We start from the raw sequence: 24,651 nt of genomic DNA, 5'->3' as shown, positions 1-24,651 counted from the left end.
TAAGAATGATATGCACCATATGACTGGTAGGAACAGTAAGAATCATATGCATTATATGGCTAATAGGAACGATAAAGAGCATTTGAAGGGAGAGAAGTATATGATTTGGATCAATTATAGGAACGAGGAGGAGCATGTGAAGGGTGGGAAGTATATGATTTGCAGGAATCATGTGAATCATATGAAGCATAATGAGGATAAGACGAACAACCTTTGGGTTGAGTCTTACGAAACACACACACACACACACACACACACACATATATATATATATATTTTCTTCAATGACTTGTCAAAACTGGGCTCTGGTCTTGCTAAGAAGCTGGGTTGGGCTTGTAACTGATCCAAACAGGGCCGAACTGATTTAAATAGATGAGTTATGATCTGTTTCTGGTTTTAAATAATAGCTGGACTGAACTTGGGCTGGGCCAAGAAAATATAATACGGTCTTTATCCAAATCTGGGTTGTTGCTCTTCTCTTTTTCTTTTTTAGTGACCTGGCTTGGCTCTTCTGATCTGGGCCGAGTCTGAACTGGGTCAAAACTGATCTTAATGATGTGGTGGATCGGATCATGAATGTGATTCTTGGTCACTTCTGAATTGGGCTTGATAAAAACTTAACTGGGCCCAAACAAATAATCTAGTCTGCTCTTCTTCTTCTTCTTTTTTAGTAGTCTGGGCTTGTGCTGTCTGTAAAGCTATATAACCCAACAGAATTGAAGTAAAGTTGGACTAAACTTCAGTTGGAGCGGCTGAATTTGGATCAAGTTGAAACTTCCTGGGCTGGGTTAAGTCTGACTTTAATTTAAATTTGATTTTGGTCAAATCTGGTTTATAAGGGAAACAAAATATATGCTTTCCAAACCAACTTTGATTTCCCAAAATCAATCACTGAACTCTAGGCTGAGATATTGAAAATATCAAAATTTGACTTACCAAAAACAAACTCTGAATTCTCGGCTGAAGTTACAACACGAGATGGCAGAGATGATCAGAAAATTCTTGGCGATGATGAGGCAATGAAATCGACGACAAACTCTGGTGAAGACTGTTCGACGACGGACTGATGTCAAGATGTGACAGTCGTTGATGAGAAAGCTAACAATGATGCACGATAGACGAAGACAGACTGACGGCAAAGGATATTGGCGACAAGAGAGAACTCGACAATGATGATCTGTGATTTTTCACTATGAATAAACTTAATCATTTTGCTCTGATACCAATTGACGTAGGACATGTAGTCTCTAATGCTGCGTTTGGTGTGCAGGAATGGAATGGAATGCAAGTGGGAATGGAATGGAATGCAAGGGAATGGAATGAGAATGGGAATGGAATGGAATGACCATTCTCATTCTATTGTTTGGTTGTAAATATGAAATGTGTATGAATGGAATGATAATAACCATTCTAGTGATTGGTTGGACTAATTTAAAATTTAGAATGGAATAAATTTTAAATTGAGTTCTCCAAAATATCCCTCTTACTGACAAATAAATTAAATTAATAAAATGACATTCTTCTATAATTTTTTAAAAATAAATAGTGGCAGTGGCGATTGTGGATGGTGCCTAGTGGTGACGATGGTGGTGGAGATGGAAAGCTGTAATGGTGTAGGTGGTGGTGGTGGAAGGAGATAACGGTGTAGGTGGTAGTGGTGGTAGCCAATGGAGGTGACTGTGGTGGTGATGGAAGGCACTAGAGGTGGCGATGGTGGTAGAAGGTGGTGGCGGTGGAGGCGGCGGCGGCTGTGGTGGTGGTTGAAGGTGGTGAAAGGCGGTGGCGGTGGAAGGTGGTGGCGGTGGTGCTAGTGGAAGGTGGTTAAAGGTGGTTAAAGGTGGTGGAAGGCGGTGAGGGTGGAAGGTGGTTGCGGTGGTGGAAGGCGATTACAGTGGTGGTGGTGAAAGGTGGTGGCAGTAGTAAGGCGGCGGCGATGGTGGTGGTGGTGGTGAAAGGCAATAGCGGTAGTGGCGGTGGTGGTGGTGGAAGGCGGTGGTGAAAGGCGGTGGTGGTGGCGGCGGCGGTGGAAGACGATGGCGGTAGTGGTGGTAGTTGAAGGTAATGGCGGTGGTGACGATGGAAGGTGGTGGCGGTGGAAGGCGTTAGTGGTGGTGAAAAGCGGTGATGGCGACGATGGTGGTAGAAGGTGGTGAAGGTGGAGAAAGGTTGTGGCGGTGGTGGAAGGTAGCGATGGTGAAAGGCTACGGTGGCGGCGGTGGTGGAAGGTGGTGGTTATGGTGAAAGGCAGTGGCGGTGGTGAAAGGCGATGGAGGTAGCGGTGGTGGTGGTGGTCACGGCAAAGGAAGGCGGTGGCCGTGGTGGTGGTGGAAAGCGGTAGGCGATGGGCGGTGGTGAAAGTCGGTGGTGGTGAAAGTCGGTGGCGGTGGCAGTGGTGGTGGTGGTGAAAGGCAAATGTGGTTGTGGTGGAAGGTAGTGGTGGTTTTTAGACTTGGAACATGAGAGTGTTTTGGGAAGTTAGTTTTTTAAAAAAATTAACTTGGGAATGGAATGACCATTCTATAGGTTTAGTTGTGGAATGGATTTTCATTCTCAAGAATGGATTTTCATTCCAATGGAATGATCATTCCCACTTTAAATTGCATACCAAACAAAGGAATGGTTTGAATTGACATTCCATTCCATTCCTGCACACCAAACGCAGTATAATAGTATTTAAATACTAAATGATAGTAACCAGAAGGAAAGCAACGGATGAGAATGAAAAGATGAGATAAGGCGAGAACAAAGTAATGAGAGGAGACGAAGGGGGTGAGAAATCAGATTGAAAGAGGTAGGATAGATAGATGGAGGGGTTAAGAACAGCAAGAACAAGGAGGGAGAAGGACACAAAGGGAGTTCGCAAACCCAACGATAATATTCAATATTCCAAAAACTGATTTGTCTGATTACATATGAGCCCTTTATATAGGCAAAACATAAACAAACCCTAAAACAATAAAGTACTGAAATACCCCTAAAATTAAAACATTATTAAAAGGGTCGTGATAGATAGACCGATGGTTTTGGCCGATTGGTTTGGCAGAATAGACGTGGTAGTCCATGTAAGCAACTTTCTTTTTCATTTTTTCGATAAAGCGGGTAAGGCTGACAAACAACTAAAAAAGGAAAAGAAAAGGGATTTTGCTGGACTAACTTGTGGGCTTGATTTGCTTAAAGAGGTGCAGAGATTTTGCTGTGTTAAACTGCCATTAGATTTTTTTCTTTTCCAATCTTGATATTTCAGATCGCCGTGCGTCGGCGAGCTTGGGTTGCGATTCAAAAAAAATTTGCAGAGATCAGCTATCGCTGTTTGCCACCGACGGAGCCATCACTTGTTATTGGTTGTTTTTTGTTTGGGGCTTCGCTGTTTAATGGCCTCGGTTCTTCATTGTTCTCATCTTTGTTGTCATTCGGATCGCCTCAACAATCTTCTCTCGGAACAGAGTTGTTTGCGCCGAGAGGAACAAAGTCGATTGCCAGTTTTTTTTCACCGACGACTTTCAATTTCCTATCGCTAAGAAGTCTGCAGAGACTAATAGTGCTGTTTATCCCATCGAAGACCACCGACGACCCCTCTGCTGCTGTCGCCAGTTGTGTACTTGCCGTTTGTGACTATTTTTGTGATCTGTGTCTTTGTTTGGGGCTGATTGCTTGGTCCTTTTGCCATCGATTGGTTCTTCTCTATTGGCAAGAGAGAGTTGCAGAGGCTACCATGTCCTTGTCGTAGGTGAGCAGCAGTTTGGTGACTGAAATTGTGAAGAAGATGAAGAGTGTTTGGCTACACACGCATTCTTTTTGCCAGCTAGATGACACCTTGAATTTTGCCTAGGAAATCGGCCAAACCCATCAGCATAAATATCATTTTCCTTATTAAAAGTAACCATAAGCATAACCCTAATTTACTAATATCCCTAATTCTATCTTTCTTTTCTGCTTCTCCAATGATAAGTGTGGGTCATATGTGGTTTTCGCTCTTCAATTACACCTGTTCTCCATCACTGTTCTTCGGATTATTCGATTTCTCAAGCAAGCTCCGGGTCTTGGGTTGTTGTATAGATCAAATGGACACCTTAGAGTGGAAGGTTTTACAGATGCTGATTGGGCTGGTTCTCCCTCAGATAGGAGATCCACTACAGGTTATTGTACTTTCGTAGGAGGTAATCTAGTTGCATGGAAAAGGAAGAAGCAAACAATCGTAGCGTGATCTAGTGCTGAAGCCGAATATAGGGCAATGGCCCATACTTCTAGTGAGTTAACATGGTTACAACATTTCCTTGAAGAACTTGGCTTAACAGTCAAAACTCCTCTTCCATTATTTTGTGATAACCAAGCAACTCTTCGTATTGCATCCAATCCAGTGTTTCATGAGAGAACCAAGTACATTGAAGTTGACTTTCATTTTATTCGAGATAAGATATTGAGTGGGAATATCTCAACCCCATTTGTGATATGTGAAGATCAACTCGCTGATATGTTTACTAAGGCTTTGAGTAATAATAGGTTGAGGTTTATTTGTTCCAAGCTGGGACTATATAATATATACTCACCAGCTTGAGGGGTAGTGTTGGGATATTAGGTATTTTACTAAAGGGCAATATAGTTATTTCATTGTAATAGCAATTGTATATATACACATACGTGAGACGAGAAGGGTTGGACTCTTACTCACAAAATTCCCAATGGGCGCGGGTAGACCCATGCATAGTTTTCATTTATAACAGCATCGCCATCCTCGGCTAACTGTGTTTTCTTATTTTGGAAACCCTAAATTCAATATAATCCATTACAAGTAAATACAGAACAAATCTAGTTATATATAACGATCCACTGTGATCTCTTCAACTATTCAAGAGAAACTCCATTTTCAATAAAACCCTTTTGGTGGGTTCAGAGAAAAGGGTCTCTAATTTTGGAAATAGCATTACAGAAACAAGAGCAGACAATATAGTCAACTACAAAACCACTACTGGTCTAACATAGAACTGGTGCCTCTTTCAGAAATCAGATATGGATAGGTGATGGTTAACTACTTGTTAACTAAGTTCTATTGATATCATACACCTTCCAACAACACTTTATTTGTTTTTTAACATCAAGTTATTACTTTTATTTCTTTTTTGACACCAAGTTATTACCATTATATCCAAAGATTAGATGCAAATAACAATATTGAAGGTGGAAAAGTGTGAGAAAAACTCACATTGTTCCAGCAATTCTGGTGCTGATATGTGTGTTCTCTTCTTCATCAAGCTTGGCCAAACCAAAGTCAGATATCTTAGCATTTAGATCCTTATCAAGCAGCACATTGGTAGCCTTAATGTCTCTATGAACGATTTTCAACCTTGATTCCTCGTGAAGATAAGCTAAGCCCCTTGCTATTCCTAAGCATATCTTCTTTCTTGCTGGCCAATTCAGGTTTAGCTGGTGTTCTTCGCTTCCTAGAAGAAAGAGAGAGAGAGTTATGTCATAATAGTCACTCTAATAACATATATACAATAGTGTCAAAGGTAATATGAAAGTAACTACCAAAAAGTGCACGGGCAAGATTATTGTTCTCCAAGTATTCATATATCAGCAACAACTGGTTTCCTTCAATGCAACAGCCATAAAGCCTCACGAGGTTTGGGTGCTGTAGGGCAGATATCATGCCTATCTCATTGATAAACTCACGATTTCCTTGCTTAGATTTGGAGGAAAGCTGCTTAACAGCGATTACTGCACCATCTGACAATACACCCTAAAATCAAGCAAAAAGAATTTCAAATGATTAAAGATAACAAACAAGATATATGGCGGTCATATGACTCATCTGAAAAAAATTCTTCTTCACATTGCTGCCTCTAGGCATGGACTTAAATTGACACATGACCTCAATGTTGCAAGATAGTTATGGAAATTTGATAAGTTGTGTAAGCAATAACCTTGTAAACTGGTCCAAATCCTCCTTCACCAATCTTGTTTGCAGGGTCAAAGTTCCTGGTAGCAGCTTTGATCTGTCTTAAAGTGAAATAACCTGTTTGCAGATCTAGCCCTCGAAGTTCTGCAACAAAGACCCAAAATAGAAATTAGAAAATCATTGTAATGCAAAAAACAGTTGAAAAATAACAGTTCATCGTTCTTTTCCAATTTCCCTCCAACCATAAGGTTACAATACTGCATAAATCATGATATGTTAGAGCCACGAATTCTTACCTTATATGATCATCAGTAGATAGCTTTTCATGAAGTAAAGTTCACATACATATGGTTATTTTCTTTATCACAATTTAAATAGTTACAATTACAAGTGCAAGTAAAAATTGGGCTAATGTTTACCATGCATAAAGGTTCTTGCTCATCACAGCATCTATTTTATAAACAACAAAATTATTTTTATGCATAGTTTTACTAATTTAAACTGACGTTTGTAATAACTCTCATATAAGATCTACACGAGCGTTACAGATTTTCTCGAGTAATATAAACATTCCAACCCATATTAAATTTATGTCAAAACACCCAAAGGGAGGACTGGTGTTTCAGTAATTCCATAAAGCTAGCTAATCTTGAACACAGGTTCTAACTTACACATGGTAAAAGAAAAAATTTGTGTTTTTAGATCTCACCTGTATCTTCAAGGTCTTTCCCTCCTAAATAACCTTTAATTCGAAGTAGTAACAAAATCAACACAAGGACCACGCATGAAGCAGCCACGATACCAACAATAGCTCCAACAGAAAGTCCCGTATCAGGATCGAAGTCTACAAGAAGAGAAAGATACTCTCGTTACAAGTTACTAGAAAAAAAAAAAGAGCCACACCCAGAATGAAAGATACACATACGTACTTGGTGTCACTGAAATAGCAGATATAAGAGGTCCATATACACCTCTCCCAGGAATTGCATTAGTCCCTTTCCCAGACCAGTATAAGTGGATCTCCAGAGTGCTGCCACTAACATTTACATCATGCACCTTAGTGATGTTTTTGCCAGGACCTTCAGCTTCCTCCATAATGTTAAAATCCTTCAAAAGAGGTTTCCCCTGCAGAAGAAGTTAAGTTAACACAAGCCCACACAAAAGTTAAATAACTTCTATTTCAGAGACAAGAAATCAGTAGCAAATTAAGAAAAGAGAGAGCCCTGAAACCAAAATATTAACAAAGTCAAGAATAGCATTACAGCAGTGCTGCTTGTGCATTAATATGTTAATACAGGTAAGCTGGCTCTTACTCACTTGAATTGATACATCAAAAATCCTCTTCCCGAGGCTACTAAATGTCTGGTCATCTGAAAACATTATTTCAGCAAAGTGGAGATGCACTTTGTAACTGCCTTTACGTAAACAAAGGCCGTAGTACTTGAGTGAAGTAGGGGCAAGGCGCGCTGTTCCATATATCTCATTCTCATCAATCAATTTAAAAGAGGATGAGTTTTTTGCTATGTAATCCTTTTTTTCGTTGCCCACGAAAACCCCTGTACTGCTATAAGCCCATTTTTTTTCTGGAGAAACAAAATAGTATGATGGACCATCCATGGCTGAGTCTTCTTCATATTCGTTCCCATCAAATGTTGTTTTGCTTCCTCCACAATTGATAAACAAGGAATAGTCTGCATATGCAATGGAAATTATAATATAAGATTTTCTTTTCTTTTCGGTTAGTATAATATAATATACTTCTATTGATATCTATAGGTAGATATAACTTATCAAAAAAAATATATATCTATAGGTAGATATAAGTAATTATCACCAGATCATAGTAACAGACCTGGCAGTTTTTAAACTTACACTGGCGATTGTTTGAGCAAGGAAGGTCCTTCTTCAAGCACCAAGCATTTCTGTAAGACTTTCAGGTTAGGTCAACCATATAATTACTTCTAATGGTATTTAAATAAGTAATTTAAATTTCTGTCTTAGAAAGTAAAGATCTTACGAGTTGCTCTCCATATTTGAGGGGTTGCTGGAAGCTAAATTACTGTTGACCAATATGGAAGGGGTAATTTGTAAATTACATAAAAGAATCGAATTGATATAGAACAAATAATGGAAAGAAGCTCACGCTTTTGGTAACTGATTACAAACGAAATCAGTTGGTGGTTCTGTGAAGTTGTTGTAAGATACATCACTGCAACAGAAATGGCATGACATGCATGAATTTTTCAATTGAATATAATTCTTATTGTCTTATATACTATGTTAACACGGACTCCTCAAAAGCAAGTGTCTGTCAGACACATAATACTCCGATATGGGTATAAAATAAGTTTCAGACACTTTAGATCGGACATGCACTTAAAAACACATCCAATTTTATTTTATTATTACTTCAAAAAGAGTGAAATGCCTATATTAAACGCTATATTACATAAATACATTATTTTACACTAAAAAATAAAATGAAATATTAAATAATATGAACAGTGTCCATATGTCATTCCATTTGAAATGTTTTTGACACATCCAACGCATGAATCCTGTACCAGACACACTAATCAACCGTCAAAAGTACCCGACTCTAGGTAACATAACTAGAGATAAGCTCGACCTCGAGCCTGTTTGGGATTGTTTTTCAACCACTTAAAAGCGCTTTTATTTTTAAAATCTGCCTTTAGATCTGTTTGGTATTTAATAAACCATTAAAAACACTTTTAATAGTTACCAATTTTAGCTAAGTAGAGCTTTTGAATAAAACTAAAATTTCTAAATTTTAAAACTGCTTTTTGAGTATAGGTTTCATATTTTAGGCAACTGCTTTTCATCAGACAAATTTATACCTTTTATTTTTTTTATAAAGACAACTTCATCCTTCTTTTATAAAGTCATGCTCTGAGAAGCATCCCGCCTAAAAGGACAAAGAATCCATGTGTTACGCCAAAAAACGTGTCTTTTTTTTTTTAATATTCAGATACGACACGGACACGCCATGGATACGTGTCCAACACGCTTATTGCATGCTTGGTGATTTTTATTTTTATTGTTATTTTTTATTTTTATAAGTGCATTATTGGGTATTTTTAGTTCAAAGATTCAAACTCTTGAACAATCAACTTTAGCTCTCTTTTGATCTCCCACTGACCAAGCTTCGTTGCCATTCGCTACTGGTGGATAGTCTCTCTCCTCTTCCTTCTCTTTTCTTTCTTCTTCTTCCACCTCTTTTCTTTCTTCTTCAACCACCCTTAATACTTCTTTTTCTCCTTCCACAACAAAATTCTTTTTGTCTCTCTTTTTCCTCTTGTTTCCATGAACTTTTTCTCTTCTATAGATTCTTGCCTTTATTTTTAACTAACCCTGATTCTTTTTCTAACAAAATCCCAATCCTCTCAATTTCTTTGTTTTGTCTCCTTCTTAACCCTCTTTCTATCTTTCTTTATTAAAAAATAGTGTTTTCCCAGCAAAACACTATTTTTTTCATTTTTAGGTTTATAAATAATAATACTCTTAATTTCTTAAAGTAGAACATCATATATATATATATATATATATATATATATATATAATATATACTCAGTATTTATTATTCGTTGTGTCCACGCCGTATTCATGTATAATGTTTTAGGATTTATAGTGTCCGTGTTATGTCATATCCATGTCCTGTATTCGTTTCTGTGCTTCTTAGGTCCTATTATAAATATAGTAACACTCTATTAAAGGACATTATTGTAAAATTAGTAACAAAAGTGATTTAAATAATACTGTTAATAAACAAATTAAAAAGTATTATATAATGTTTCACCAAACACCTAATATATTTTTTTTTCAAGAACAAATTTATGACCTCTCTGCTGATATAAGCATTTTTTTTATATATTTCTAACAGCAACGCCAATTGAACTCACCAAATTTCACAAATCATAAAAAGCATAACATACGTATTTGTAACAATCTGAAAGCCAAATAAAGATCGGTGATATACTAACACGTTGCGTTTATCCCTGTCGATTATCCAGTTTGGTATGTTCCCAGTAAGTGAATTGTTGCTCAGAAACCTATATCAATATACATTATCATGTCTCACTCATGAGTAAAACAAAAATCATTAAGGTACAGGAACAACAACCGGCTTTAGAATATTAAAAGTTTGTACACACGACTTACTCTAAAATTAATTACTTACATGTAAGTTAGATTCTTCAAATTTCCAAATGACGTTGGAATTTGACCTGTCAACATGTTGAAGCTCAGGTCTCTGTAAGTGAAAAGTTCGTATTAATTAATGAATGAGATAAAATTGCCAATAAAAACTTAAAGATGACTAAAATGTTATCTAATCTGAATAAGGTAAAGTAGCCCCACATTGTTCTCCAACAGAGTTGTTAAAACATAAATCTATAGTCTATAAGCTACTAAAGGTGATAATTGATCACAAAAGATAGTAAATAATTAAATTAGTATCAATTATTTCATAACAAACCTTTGTGATTGCTATCGCACTATGAAGGAAATCATATCAAATGCTATTACGAAATCAAGCAAATTGTTATCAAATTGAAAGTAGACCACAAGATAATATATTCAATTACATGAATGTCTAAAAATGCCCTTATTATCTCAACTGGGATAATTTTATACTGACAACACTGTTTAGATAAATTAGGAGAATCCACAAAGAGAATATACTACTAAACTACCATCTGTTTGGAATTAACGTTAAAAAAGGATTTCCATCTACCCAAATGATACTTTCCTTGGTATTTTATTATGTAAATATTCAAACCTTGTGAAAAGAAAAACAATCAACACGTTAAAATAGCAATTGGTTGCCCAATAAATCAAGCATTAATGTTAATTGAATGGTGTTGAGGAATGATGATAAAGATTCAATGCAATACAAAAGATTGACATCCTATCAATCATTAGAAAGATCAGAAGCTTTCATCTAGCATTTAGGTTAAATCTTGTGTTTTCTTTTTTCCTTTTGAATTTGTAGATTTATATTGTTTGATGTCTTTGGAGATTGTCAAGAAAACTGAAAATTTTGGCGAAAAAAAAAAAGTTCATATAGCTGGGGTGACCAGAATAGTACTTTTGTGACCACTGGTCTTGACCAGCTGGAATAGCCTCTTATCCCTTAAAGGGGAGGAGGAAAGGGATTAGAGCCCCATAGTAGGTATTTGTAGGGGTGTGTGAGTATTTACCTACCCAAAAAAACAAAAAACAAAAAAAAGAACTTAATAATGTTTTAGAATAACCTTACATAGTTTTGAGTTTATGTCTAGAGGTATCAAATCAGCAGCAGTACTCAGAGAGAGAGAGAGACCATGCTTCTATATGGGAGTACATTAGAATAAACTTACATAGTTTTGAGTTTATGAAGTTCACCAATGTAATCGGGGATTGAATCATTTATTAAGCAATTTCTCAATATCCTGTGCCACAAAAAATTAAAAACTTGGTCAGCTGATGGAACCATAAAAATTAATAACATGTTTTATGTTCTCCATGAATTATATCAATATATGACTCACAAATGTTTCAAGTTTTTCATATTCCGCAGATCAGGGAACCTCGAGATTGATCCCTTCAGATCAGATATTCTCCTGAAAATCAAATGCAACAGATCAAATTACTTTGTTTTTATCTGTTCCCATATCTATAAGCATGCATACATCTCTGAACTTATCTTTTAATTGAAACAAAAAATAAAGTAAATTCAATAGCTTTTAGATTGTAAGCTTTGTGCTTACAACTCAGTTAAGTTTTTTAGCAGGGATATGGTAGATGGTAAGGGTCCCTCCAACGATGTTCCTTGCATATCCCTGCAACAGATTGAGTTGAGCATTTATTTGAGATGTCATTAGTTAACAATAAAATTCAAGAAGAAATTAAGAAGAAGAAATTGTTATTTTTGGTTTAATGAAATCTGCTTAGGGAAAAATAAATAAAAAATTAAGAAGAAATTTTGTTAAAAATCTCCAGTTAGGGGAAAGGATTGGCTGATCAGTGAAAAGAAGTATCATACTCACAGTCTGGTAATACTCGTCCAATTCCCAATCCAATCAGGTATCTTCCCGGATAGTTTACTCCCATCTATCCTACTGCAAGGACTAAAAAGTACTAAAATTTCTGAAACTCAAGATGATAAATTTCCAAGCAATTAACACTTACAAATCCGTTAAGTTCTTTAGATTGCTGTATGTATCTGGTAGTGTTCCACTAAAATTGTTAGCAGAAAGAAGGCTGCAGAAAACATTCGTTGTGAATTTGAAACAGCATGAGAAAAATCAGACCAATAGTGGCGAGAATGTTTATTACTACTCCAACTGATTAGTGTCTTACAGTCTTGTCAAGCGGCTCAAATTTCCAAGTTTCCAAGGAAGAGGTCCTCCAATCTGAGTATTTTCCACGATCCTATATAACACAGTTCGAATTAATCCAAGATAAAGCTTTATCGATTACTCCAATAGACATTGAACTGTTGCCCATCACTTACAGCCACTCAAGGGTAGCAATGTCCCCGATTTCATTAGGAATCGAACCACTGATTCGGTTTCCCGAAAGGGACCTGTAGTGTATCAATTATTAAAGTTCAGCCAACCAGTCTAACTGCTCAATAAATATCTAACAACAAATATGGCCCTCAAAGATTTGAAACAAATTAAAAAGAAACTTACAGGTTGGTCAGACGGAGTTGAGCCAAAAACGTAGGTATCGTTCCATTTATGCAGTTGCGAGTGAGATCACTGTGTTGTTAAAAGAAACATCACTTAGTTAATTTCTATCGATTTCAGATGGACACTGGATAATAAAGTGCCAATCTTCCATACTAGTTGGGTTATACCGTATGTTGGAGGGATTAAACTTTGTACTCTATTATAAAATTTACAAAAAGAGATTCCTCCACTACATACTTTGGTATTTCAGCTCAAATCATCATCAAATAAATTTGCAAACGTCCTCAAGTTTATAAAAGTAGGCATGCCTGAATTGTCATCAAAATTGGAGCAACCAGTTGTGCATTATATAGAACTTGATCGTACAACAACACAATAATCACTAAAAAAAAAGGTTCCACTATATCCTTAATTTCAAACTACTACTAAGGATACCAAACAGGCTTGCCTGCAATTAAGAACAACAGATAGCTACTTAAAATTCCTAGGTACATAATAAAAAATAATTAAAAAAAAAAAAGGTGCTTATGGTCTTCATAGTGTAGAAAATCCATTTAAGTAATTTGTGAATAAACCTAACACAACAAGGCTAATGTGTCAGTATGCTGATGGACTCTGAATGTAACTGAGATGTGTCACTTACATGTTTTGCAGGGAACTAAGCTTTGCGAATTCGGCTGGTATTTCTCCTGTTAAATTTTGACCCTTCAACAGGCTGCAATTCAAAACAAAGAAAACTGAAATCAGAGAAAGAACATAGTATCAACAATCACTGGGTTATACCTAGGGATCATTTTAGTCCATAAAATAATTAAAAAGAACCAACAATTAATATGTCGAAGCCCGTCTTGGTTAACCATTACATTTATTCTAGAAAGTGAAACAATGATATGAACATGGTACTTTCTCACCTTCCATAGTAGAAGGCGGATGTGGGATGCCAAACTAAAGTTGAATCCAAGACGAACAGATATTGATTTGCTACAACTTTGAATCATCAATAGCAAATTCTGTCCAATAAAAGTTTGCAGAACATTTAGGTTTACTTAAGTTTGAAGATTCGCACCCCAACTTGCTTGACCTCCGCACATTGGAATATGTTAGGGATTTTCCATGTTTCTTTGGATTTGATTCAATTATGCCTTCTCCACAACCACCACCCTCCGAGTACCACCAACAGAGTGTATTGTTGCTTTGTTTTCCCCTTCGACTTTGCGAATCGAAGAGGAACCAGATGAAGAGAGAACTAGAATTTGATAGAGAGAAGAGAAAAGATTCGATTAATCAGGTGACGAATAGGAATGGTAAAAAAAAAGAGGGAAATCTCTCTAAAACCTCCAATTTTTTTTTTTTTTTTTTTTTTATACACACTTATGCCATCATAGACTTGAATCCCTACTTTCCTTCGAGAAATAAATGCCTCAAACGACTCAAACCTACTTTATCATTTTAGATTATACAGTGACATCATAAATTTTTGGATTAATTTTAAGACTAATGCTATTGCAAGAACGCGCTCTCCCATTCTAGTCGCATGATTTGTGTTCATTGAGATTCGGACAAAAACAAGAGAAAAGTAATTCATGGCACAGTAATTTTCTCTCTCCTCTCTCTTTTTCTCTTGCAATTGCTTTCTCTCTCTTATCTTTTCTCTCTCTTATTCAATCATCTCACCACGAATTATAATCATCCTCATCATCTTCCAAGAAAACCCAATACAAGCAAGAAATAAATAAATAAAAACCATCAAAGCTGTCCTTCGCGGTGGAAAAGGTTTGTCCCGAGGTTTGTCCTCGCCATCGTCTCTCTAAAACAGAAAGATCACTCTCTCTATAAAGAATCTCCTGCAAAACCCCTTTTTTTTTTTTTTTTTTCTTTCTTTCTTTCTTTCTGCCTCCATCTCTAAAGTCAATTTCAGGTTTAAGAAATATGAAGATGGCAAAATTCGATTCAACAAAAACGTACTCAAAAACCATAACCAACAATTGAATCGTCGCCGGGAAATTGCCCGGACGTCAAATCCGGCGAATTTCCTCGGCTGGGATTTTAGTGAGCTTCGCCTCTCCTCCTCCGGTGTCGCCGTCGTTGTATATTTTCGTGCCGGATTGATGGTTTTTCCCACTTTTTTCTTAGGTTATTTCCTTGATGGTTTTATCCCAATTTCACTAGGATACAAATGGTGAAACTTTACAATATAATCAAACGAGAGGGGGTTATCAAAGAGAGAAGAAGTTGTCTGTCTGATTAAAAAAGAAAAAACCAAAGAGGGATTAAAGAGAAAGCACAGATAGATGAGTTACTTTTCTCTTGAATTTGTCCGAATATCAACGCACACAAATCATGTGGCTAGAATGAGGGGTGTTCAAAAATTGGGTAAACCGAAAAATTGGACGGACCGTATTGAGTATTGAATTGTGCGATTTGAACTAGTGTTTTTTTTTTTTTTTGTGCATGTTATACCAATATTAGTTGATTTTTTTAAAACTTTGCCCCTCTGAATTAAAATAAAAACAAAATAAAAAGGAAATAAATTGAAACCAACAAATCCAACCGAACCAAACCGGTTTTTCGTGATTTGGTTTCATGGACATTATGATTCGGTCTAGTTTTAAAAATAGTGGAACCGTAATAAATGGTTTGGTCCCAAAATACTTTCAATTCGATCCAAACCGGACCGTGTGCACCCCTAGCTAGAATGGGAGAGCTCCTTAGTGCTATTGCGTGAGCATTACTCTAATTTTAATGACACCCGAGTTTGGCCAAATCTCATAAAAATACTTTTGGAAAATTACTATTATTCAGACCTCAACTTATTTTCTTGTAATTTTTACTTTTAAAAATATATGAAATGTCATATATATCCTCATTTTTTTAATACATTTTAATTTAAAATATTATAAATTTAAAAAGTCAAAAATACCCCTAATAAATACTCCTTCCGTCTAATAATACATGTCCTACATGGAGAATCAACTTTTTACGGTAGTAGAGTTTTAATAGTTTTTTATTGTATTGATAAGATTGAAGTTTTAAATATGCCCTTACTAAAAAAAAATAGTGCTCCGTAATTAATGCAATTATTTAGTTAAAAAAATAGTTTGAAAATTTTATATAAAATAGTACATTCAATTTTAAAATAGGACATATTTTTTGGGACATTTCAAAATGAAAAGATAGACAAATATCATAGGACAGGGATTATTTATATCTCCAAACCCTCTTCTTCTCTCTCCACCCACCAGCCACCAAAGATATACATGGCTCATTTTACCATATATAAACAAGCCTCGTTTCTCTCTCCATGTGTGTCTAGAACTCTCTCCCTTAAAACAGTTGTTAGGTCAAAATTTTTTGATACCCATATTAGGAAAAAGGAGTGAAATTTGCCTAACCCATCATAGTAGGGAGAGAGAGAGAGTGTATATATATATATATATATTACGTTATAAAGGCGGATTTGAAGAATGGCTCTAAGTATGCCGGAGGCACTTATGATGCATGGAAGTGATAGCTAGCTAGATACTTAACTGGAATTAACTCGTGCACTCATAATAAAAAGATGAATCAATGGCCTAAATAAATGAAAACTATGGTCCCATGCTTTTATCTAATTCTATTTTTTGCTTCAATGAAATACGATACCTTGTTGTGTCATGACTCATGAGTACAGAAGAGCGTGGTATACTCTATTTGTTTTTATTTACTATTTATTTTTTCCTTTGTGTCTTCCTTACATATATATGTGTTAAGATAGCTGTAAATTAGGCTAATTAATTAGAGTTAACTTTCTTTGTAAATCTTTTCCGTAATTGACGGGTTTTCTATAAATTAGCATAATTGATTGTAAAGTTATTTGTTCTCCACACTTATAAATCAGTATCTATACTTCCATTGAGAGAAGAATAAAATCATCAAATATTAAACCCTGAAATTCTTCTTGGTATATTTGAAAAACCCGTCTCAAACTTCCTCAAATTCGAATCGCACTGTAACCCGTAACCCAAAGCCATACTTTGTTGTTGTGATCCCTGTCATCCATGGCCAAGGACAACAACAAATCTAAATTTTCAACCGTTCCTGCACAACCCCAGGTTATACATGTTTAGTCAGAAGGTTCTGGTTTCAATGCCGGAATCACACTTAACGAATCCAACTATGACGTATGGTCCCAGATCATGGAGATGCATATTATGGGACGTGAGACACTTGAGTATATTATTGGCAAAACAACTCAACCCGAAGTTACTGATGCCTCTTATGCAAAGTCGTATGCTAAAGATCAAAAGGTCAAGGGATGGTTGTTAACTGCTATGTCACCGGAAATCATGAAGCACCATCTCCAGTTGCGCACCGCAAGAGAAATCTGAAGTGCTCTCGCCAAAACATTCTATGATAGGTCTGATGAATCACAAATCTTCGCATTGAATCAGTGAGCTTTTTCCACCAAGCAAAATTTTCGGCCTCTGTCAACATATTATGGTAATCTCGTAGAAATTTTCCAGGAATTGGATCATCGTGATAAAAATGTCATGAAAAATCATGATGATGTTACCGCGTATTAGAAATCCGCTGAACGTCTGCGTGTGCACATCTTTTTGGCTGGGTTTGATGTAGAATTTGAACAGATTAGTGGCGAGGTTCTTAGGAAGGATCCGGTGCTAGATTTTGAAGAAACCTATGCTTATGTACGTCGTGATGCAGTTCGAAGGACCACTCTTGGTAAAGAACCCGATCACTCTAAGCCATCAACCATGATTGTGCGCCGACCCAAGCCTTCATAGGGTCGGTCTAGCTCCAACACAAAACCAGACTTGGCATCCAGTCCACCCAACCGTATTGCAGACTCAGACCGGTCATTTGGGTCACAGAATCGCAACCTGGAAACTACAACTGAACGGTCAAACCGCTCATGTTCTCACTGTGGTGCAACCGGACATACTAAGTCACGTTGTTTTGGCTTAATTGGCTAGTATAACAAATTTGAAATCGAATCACCGTGCATCTGCTGTTGTGGCCAAGACCTCTAAGGCTTCTGATATTACTGAAATGGCCTCATCCTTGATTGCTACTTCAGGTAACTCTGGTAAGGCTCTTAATGTTTCTGCTCCTACTAGTAATAGTACTTGGATTATTGATTCTGGTGCTATAGATCACATGACCTTTGACCCTAATCAGATTCAGTCTGTAAAGCGTTCAAAATAATCTATAGTATCAACTGCTAATAGTACTCCCTCTCCCATGATTGGAGAAGGTTCAATCACACTTACTGACAAGTTGAATTTAGATTCTATGATGGTTATTATTTCCCTTAACTGTAACCTGTTGTATGTTGCTCAAATAACCTTTGTTTCACATTGTATTATTATTTTTTAGCCTCACTTTTGTGTTTTTAAGGAAATTCGGACTCGGAAGACAATTGGTTATGGTATTAGGAGGCGAAAGCTCTACTACCTTGATCTGACACCAGCAATATCAAATCAGTTGGCTAAAGAGTTCTCAGTTGATGGGTCAACACACATGTTAAAGAATTCAGATGAAATTTGGTTGAGGCATCAGCGTTTAGGCCATGCTTCTTTTGGATATTTAAAAAACTATTTTCGAAGTTGTTTTCTTAATTTGATGTTTCCAAATTTAAGTGTGATATTTGTGAACTTGGTAAAAGTCACCGTGTGCCTTTTCCACTAAGAATGAATAAGAGTTTAATACCTTTTCTGATGTTTGGGGACCTGCAAAGATTCATTCTTTAAGTGGTGCAGGTTGGTTTATTTCATTTATTGATGATTATACTCATATGATTTGGGTCTCCTTAATGAAATCTAAAAATGAAGTCAGCTCTCTCTTTCAGCAGTTTCACAAAATGGTTGCTTCTCAATACCAATCTCACATACAGGCCTTTCGCAGTGATAATGGTGGAGAGTTTGTTAATCATGCCTTGACACAGTACGTGAATACACATGGTATCGCTCATCAGAGGACTTACCCCAACACTCCCTAACAAAATGGGGTTGCGGAGCGCAAAAATCGTCATCTCCTCGAAGTTGTTCCTGCTTCTTTGTTTGGAGCTCACATGCCCACCTGTTACTAGGGTGAAGTCGTCACTGATGCGGCTTACCTCATCAATCGTATACCTTCCAGTACACTAGAGTTCTAAACACCTCTCCAAACTCTAACTGCGGCAGTGATTGCCCTTGTTGTGCAAAATTTGCAACCTAAGGTATTTGGATACGTGACGTTTATCCATCTTTACAAACCCCTACGGAGTAAGTTGGAACCTCGTGTTCTTAGATGTGTATTTGTTGGCTATGCCTTGTATCAGAAAGGTTATCGGTGTTATCATCCTCCCTCTCAAAAGATCTATGTCACTCTCGATGTCACATTTCATGAGAATGTGATGTATTATTTTGCCCCTGAGTCTCCACTTCAGGGGGAGAGTAGCAATGAAGTGCCGACTCTATATCACTCTTTAGACATCTTGGATTCTGTAAGTGGTAGTAACTTGGATTTGAGTGGTAAACATCCAGATGAGGAGAACAGTCAGAACGATAAGATGGAGCCATTATCATCGTTGCCATCGTCATTGCCGATACCTCCATCACCAGCACCGTCATTGCCGGAAACATAAGTGCCAACTTCCCCCTTGCAATCTGTACCACTAGACCAATTGTTCTCTGAATTTGATTCTACTCTTGAGTCCAAAGTAAGTTCTGAATCCCAGAAAAGAGTGTTACCCAAACGAGTCACAAGAGGAATACCTAGAGTCAATTATGAACCTGATTTTAAGTCCAAAACTAGATATCCCTTGAGTAACTTTGTATCCCATCATAGGCTGTCAAAGGAATGTGAATCTTTTGTGAATCAATAATTTGTTGTATCTATTCCTAATAGTTTGCAGGATGTTTTAAGTGACCCGAGGTGGAAAGAAGCAATGAATAAAGAGATGAAGGCTCTTCAAAAGAACTCAACATGGGAAGTTATTAAATTACCCGAAGGAAAAAAAAACCTATCGAATACAGGTGGGTTTACACTATCAAGCATAAAGCCAATGGAACGGTTGAACGATTCAAAACTAAACTTGTTGTCGAAGGATACACGCAAACTTATGGAATTGACTATATGGAGACATTTGCACCGGTGGCCAAAATTAATATTGTTCATGTCTTATTATCTTTGGCTTTAAACCTTGACTGGCCGTTACATCAGTTTGATATGAAGAATGCGTTTCTTCATGGACATCTCAAAGAAAAAGTGTATATGGAGTTGCCTCCTGGGTGTAACATGTGAACTGAAAAAAGAGGCAGGTGTGTAAACTAAGGAAGTCCCTGTATGGTTTGAAACAATCCCCTAAAGCGTGGTTTGGGAGGTTCACGAATTCTATGAAGGCATTTGGATATAGACAGAGCAACTCGGATCATACTCTCTCCTTGAAGCACAATAATGATAAAATCACGGCTCTTATTGTGTATGTTAATGATATAGTAGTGACTGGGAATGACCCAGAAGAAAAGAAAGCATTGCAAAAATACTTGGCCCACGAGTTTAAAATGAAGGATCTTGTCCCGTTGAAGTATTTCCTCGGGATTGAAGTTTCCAGGTCGAAGAAAGGTATTTTTCTATCTCAAAGGAAATATGCCTTAGATGTTTTAAGTGAAGCCGATTAACACTCCAATGGAAGCAAATAACATATTGGGTATCCATCCGAATCAGGTCCCTGCCAACAAGGAATGCTATCAGAGGTTAGTAGGGAAATTGATGTATCTTGCACATACTATGCCAGACTTGGCTTATGCGCTGAGTGTTGTCAGTCAGTTTATGCATTCTCCAAGTGAAGACCATATGAATGCGGTAATTCGTATATTACGGTATTTGAAATCGTTTCCTGGAAAAGGAATAATGTTTACAAAAGGGGATAATTTGAATATTGAAGGGTACACTGACGCTGATTGGGCTAGGTCAATCGATGATAGGCGCTCTACTTCTGGTTATTTCAGTTTTGTAGGAGGGAATCTGGTTATTTGGTGAAGTAAAAAACAAAAAGTGGTAGCCAAATCCAGTGCTGAGGCCGAATATAGGGGAATGGCTAAGGGAATATGTGAGTTACTATGGATAAGGAATTTAATGCAAGACTTAGGTTTTGAACCACTGAGTCCAATGAAGTTATATTGTGATAACAAGGCAGTATGTGACATTACACATAATCCAGTCGAACATGATCGGAGTAAACATGTTGAGGTGGATAGGCATTTTATAAAGGAAAAATTGGAAGCAAAGCTTATAGAGGTTCCTTACGTGTAGTCTGAAGATCAGCTGGCAGACGTACTCACCAAGGCGGTGTCAAGTCAAGCGTTTCACAGCTCTTTTGTCAAGTTGGGCATGAATGATATCCATGCACCAACTTGAGGGGGAGTGTTAAGATAGCTATAAATTAGGCTAATTAATTAAAGTTGACTTTCTTTGTAAATCTTTTATGTAATTGATAGGTTTCCTATAAAATTAGCATAATTGATTGTAAGGTTACTTGTTCTCCACACTTACAAATTAGTATATATACCTCCATTGAGAGAAGAATAAAATCATCAAATATTAAACTCTGAAATTCTTCTATATGTATATATACTATGACCCATTAAAATACTAATAGTTGTTAAAAAAAAAAAATTTTTTTAATAGTAACAGAACAATTGATTTTGCAGTGTGGTGGTACATTCTGATAAATATACATATACATGACCCTCCACCTTTATTTCCTTCCACTACATCAGATCAAAATCTATTATAAGGGAAAGTAAAGGGAGAAAACACACATATATATATACATATAGAGAAAGAGAGAAAATGTCAGTCCATTCAAACGGCATGTGGTTAAAAGATGGAGGTTCCGGGTGTGGATGGGGAGACGAAGTCTTTTTCAGGTTGGGTTAGTTGACCCAATTCACGTCAAAGTGATAGAAATCGCAAAGACTGCTGTAATAACAAAGGTAATGAGAGGAGGAGGAGAGTGGGTAGAATTGTCTTTTTAAACATCAAACAGTTCTTCAGTGAGTCAACACAGATTCAAAAGGGGTAATAATATCTTTTTATATGTAAAAAATCTCTAATCCCATTAAAAGGAAAAGTTTGGGATGTGGGTAAAAAATGGACCAAACATTTATAATGTAAGTGATAATAATTTCAAAAGATGTCTCCATGTAAGAGATTTGGCCAAAACTCATGGAGTGTCAATGAGTTTAACCTTAATTTTTTATAAAATAAAATGGGTAAAATATATATTTTTTAAGATGTAGATAGATATAATACAAATAAATAATAATTATTTGTATTATATATTATTATTAACTTTATATATATATAAAATATTACTCCATAGGATTACCTAATTAATGAGCTATATCATGGATAAATTTCAAGTTAAATCAAGATATATATATATATATATATATATATATATATATATATATATATATATTTGTAAAAAAAATAAATAATAAATTAAAAAAATTATATTTTTTATGTTGTTAAAAAAGTTACATTTAAAAAATATATATATTTATTGAACAGAGTAGTTCAAAGTATGGGTATCAACCCAAGTTCAAGGATTTGTAAAAAAAAAAAAAAAATTTGCCTTACATATCTGTGATGTGGCAGATGGTGTTGTTGCACTTGCAAGAAATATTGATAAGAATCATATCCTCCTCCACCACTTTCGAAAAATTACCCTTACTGCAAAAAGTTCGGTTAATACTGTTCAAGTGTTTTATGTGCAGTTTCCTTGATATATCTTCAAGAGCTTGAACTGTTGCAGAAAGCGATGAAAACTGGTTAGCATCAAAAAGAAAGAAAAAAATGATTAAAGAAAAGAAAATATTGGTTGCAATTTACAAACATATCCATTAGTCGAAGTCTATATGGAAGCAAAACAGAGATTAACAACAGAGGAAGCAAGTATAATTAAGCACACAAATAGGTTAACCTTTTTATAGTTGGGAATAGAATTTGTACCTTCTTCTAGTGGTAGTAGTTGAGCGGCGGATGTAAATTCAGTAAAACAGTTTAAAAACAGAGATAGAAAGAGAAGAGAAGTGCAAATCTTCCTGAAATTGGTCCTACTATTGAAGAGAGACTCCATCTGCTCTGCAACTCCAATACCTTCCATTTGGAAACAAACGGAATCGTTGTATATAAAGACAACCGGGCAGAACCGCGCTACATACACAGTACACACTATGTGTGTGTAGACTGTAGGGAGGGTAAATTTGAAAAAAGACAGATTACCAAAATGGGTATGCCATATAACAAATTGGGTAAATTGCAATGATATCCCTGAAGTTTCGGTCAACGTCACTCAGTGAATGGTCAACAGTTTTGTTTACATTGACACCCCTTCCAATTTTTGAAATCCCCAAAATGATAGTAAGAGTGGTCTCAAATGAGAGCTCTTGAAGAGTAGAGCAAATTTGTCTTCTTAGTCTAAGCTTGAATCCCACCTTAACTAGCTCAAATATTGAGTTAAAGTATGTAGATATATGTATATTTGTAATTGTAGAAAGTGAAGGGCCGAAAATGAGAAGTAAGAGGGGGTTTGACAAGTCTTCAAAATGAACTCTTAAACCTCCATGTGCCAAGTGTCACCCTTTGGTGGTAGCTTTTTTACAAAGTTACACCTTTGCCCTCTTCCTTCCCAAGTAATGCCATCCAAGTCCCTAAAATATCTCCTCTAACCCATACTTACATATATATGTATATGTGTGCATAATATCTATAATGCCCTCTATTATAAATGGCAATCTCATCACTTCTAAATGACTTAAAATAAATAAAAATACTTTTCTTAAAACTCTCGGATCAAAAAAATGATCCCTCGGGCCCGTGTGGTACGCAAAACTAGGTATGAAAAATAAATAAAATAAAATTTCAAAAATATGCAGAAAAATCCGGGACATTACAAATGCAATCTCAATCCAATTCCAATTTTAATTCGGTGTAACCAAACATAGTCTTAATGTAATTTATGTTATGTTGTGGTAACAATTTTTTTTTAATATTATTTATTTATTATTTTTTAAGGAGATCTAAAAAAAAAAATAAAAAAAAAAAAAAACTCAAAATAAGTTCTCTTTTTTTTCTTTTCTTCTTTTTTTGCATATAAATTGTTTATTATTGAAAAAAAATTCATATAATTAATGATGTTTAAAGGACCTAACTTAGGGTTCGATATAATGTCAATAATTTATTACTAGTATATTACACGTGGCAATCCTTCCAATCTATATTCATATTTTTTTCTTTTCTCTTAAAAATTGTTTGTCTTATCAAAAAAATAAAAAAAATTATTGACTATACCATTCAATAGAGAATGTAAGTACCACGCCTATAAATTCCGAAATATTATTTACTTTTTCATGAAATCTTTTATAAGGCAAAACTTTGTTTTCATGCATGCACGGCTGTGGAAAATTTCAAAAAGAAAGCATTCCTGATTGGAGAGAGAATAGTGGTCCATACATACAGGCTGTGGGGTCCCGGTTTTCGTCAAATATTGAAGTTGTCGAAGTCTTCGGTCCTTCTAGCATTATCTTTTTTAAAAACTTTAAAGGCAAAACTTTGTTTTCATGCATGCGGGCTGTGGAATATTTCAAAAAAGTAAAAGCATTTGGAGAAGAGAGTAGTGGTCCATACCGGCTGTAGGTGTCTATATCCAGTCATTTATTATTATGCACGTAATATATGTAATGACAGGCTAAGTGCACCCGTTGTATTGTATAACTGCCCCAATTAAATTAATTGTTTTTGGTAAATTAAAAACCTCTGTACCAATCGTGAAATAACTTTATTAGAAATTGGATAAAGTGCATTAAACCCTTCTGAATTTTTTTCTCTTTTCCACAAAATCCCCCTAATCTATCACAAATACACTTAACCCCCTGAACAATTCAGTTCGTTGCAAAATGTTTAACTCCGTTAGAAATCAAACAAAAATTGAGGCATGTGGGTCACGTGATAGGGCAAAAAAATTTTAAAAGACAAATTTGACCTTATAGCATTCTCACCTTACACCGCCGGAAG

General features: G+C 36.0%; 1 protein-coding gene across 3 annotated transcripts in view; it reads right to left on the bottom strand.

Annotated features, from left to right (window-relative positions):
- Nucleotides 1-22,756, bottom strand: part of LOC132311217 (probable LRR receptor-like serine/threonine-protein kinase At1g53440) — a 31,552-nt gene extending 8,796 nt beyond the window's left edge. For 2 of the 3 annotated variants that reach the window (XM_059809038.1, XM_059809040.1), the window contains exons 1-22: nucleotides 22,588-22,756; nucleotides 22,216-22,381; nucleotides 13,235-13,306; nucleotides 12,592-12,660; nucleotides 12,411-12,482; nucleotides 12,257-12,328; nucleotides 12,086-12,157; nucleotides 11,944-12,024; nucleotides 11,665-11,736; nucleotides 11,446-11,517; nucleotides 11,275-11,346; nucleotides 10,095-10,166; nucleotides 9,898-9,966; nucleotides 8,040-8,105; nucleotides 7,914-7,955; nucleotides 7,769-7,818; nucleotides 7,214-7,587; nucleotides 6,826-7,021; nucleotides 6,606-6,740; nucleotides 5,922-6,040; nucleotides 5,527-5,737; nucleotides 5,201-5,438 (exon numbers count right to left, since the gene is read on the bottom strand). In XM_059809038.1, coding sequence (XP_059665021.1) covers nucleotides 5,201-5,438; nucleotides 5,527-5,737; nucleotides 5,922-6,040; nucleotides 6,606-6,740; nucleotides 6,826-7,021; nucleotides 7,214-7,587; nucleotides 7,769-7,818; nucleotides 7,914-7,955; nucleotides 8,040-8,105; nucleotides 9,898-9,966; nucleotides 10,095-10,166; nucleotides 11,275-11,346; nucleotides 11,446-11,517; nucleotides 11,665-11,736; nucleotides 11,944-12,024; nucleotides 12,086-12,157; nucleotides 12,257-12,328; nucleotides 12,411-12,482; nucleotides 12,592-12,660; nucleotides 13,235-13,306; nucleotides 22,216-22,381; nucleotides 22,588-22,741 — 2,546 coding nt within the window. In that variant the 5' untranslated portion in view covers nucleotides 22,742-22,756. The remainder of the gene's footprint in view (nucleotides 1-5,200; nucleotides 5,439-5,526; nucleotides 5,738-5,921; nucleotides 6,041-6,605; nucleotides 6,741-6,825; nucleotides 7,022-7,213; nucleotides 7,588-7,768; nucleotides 7,819-7,913; nucleotides 7,956-8,039; nucleotides 8,106-9,897; nucleotides 9,967-10,094; nucleotides 10,167-11,274; nucleotides 11,347-11,445; nucleotides 11,518-11,664; nucleotides 11,737-11,943; nucleotides 12,025-12,085; nucleotides 12,158-12,256; nucleotides 12,329-12,410; nucleotides 12,483-12,591; nucleotides 12,661-13,234; nucleotides 13,307-22,215; nucleotides 22,382-22,587) is intronic. The other variant, XM_059809039.1, reaches the window with a different exon arrangement.
- Nucleotides 22,757-24,651: the final 1,895 nt, after the last annotated feature.

Source organism: Cornus florida, unplaced genomic scaffold (assembly GCF_030987335.1).
Source record: "Cornus florida cultivar Cherokee Brave unplaced genomic scaffold, ASM3098733v1 CherokeeBrave_3.0.0_Hap2_Chr06, whole genome shotgun sequence".
In the NCBI taxonomy this organism is placed as follows: domain Eukaryota; kingdom Viridiplantae; phylum Streptophyta; class Magnoliopsida; order Cornales; family Cornaceae; genus Cornus; species Cornus florida.
The sequence above is the reverse complement of the archived record's forward strand: the minus strand, read 5'-3'. Positions and strand labels throughout refer to the sequence as shown.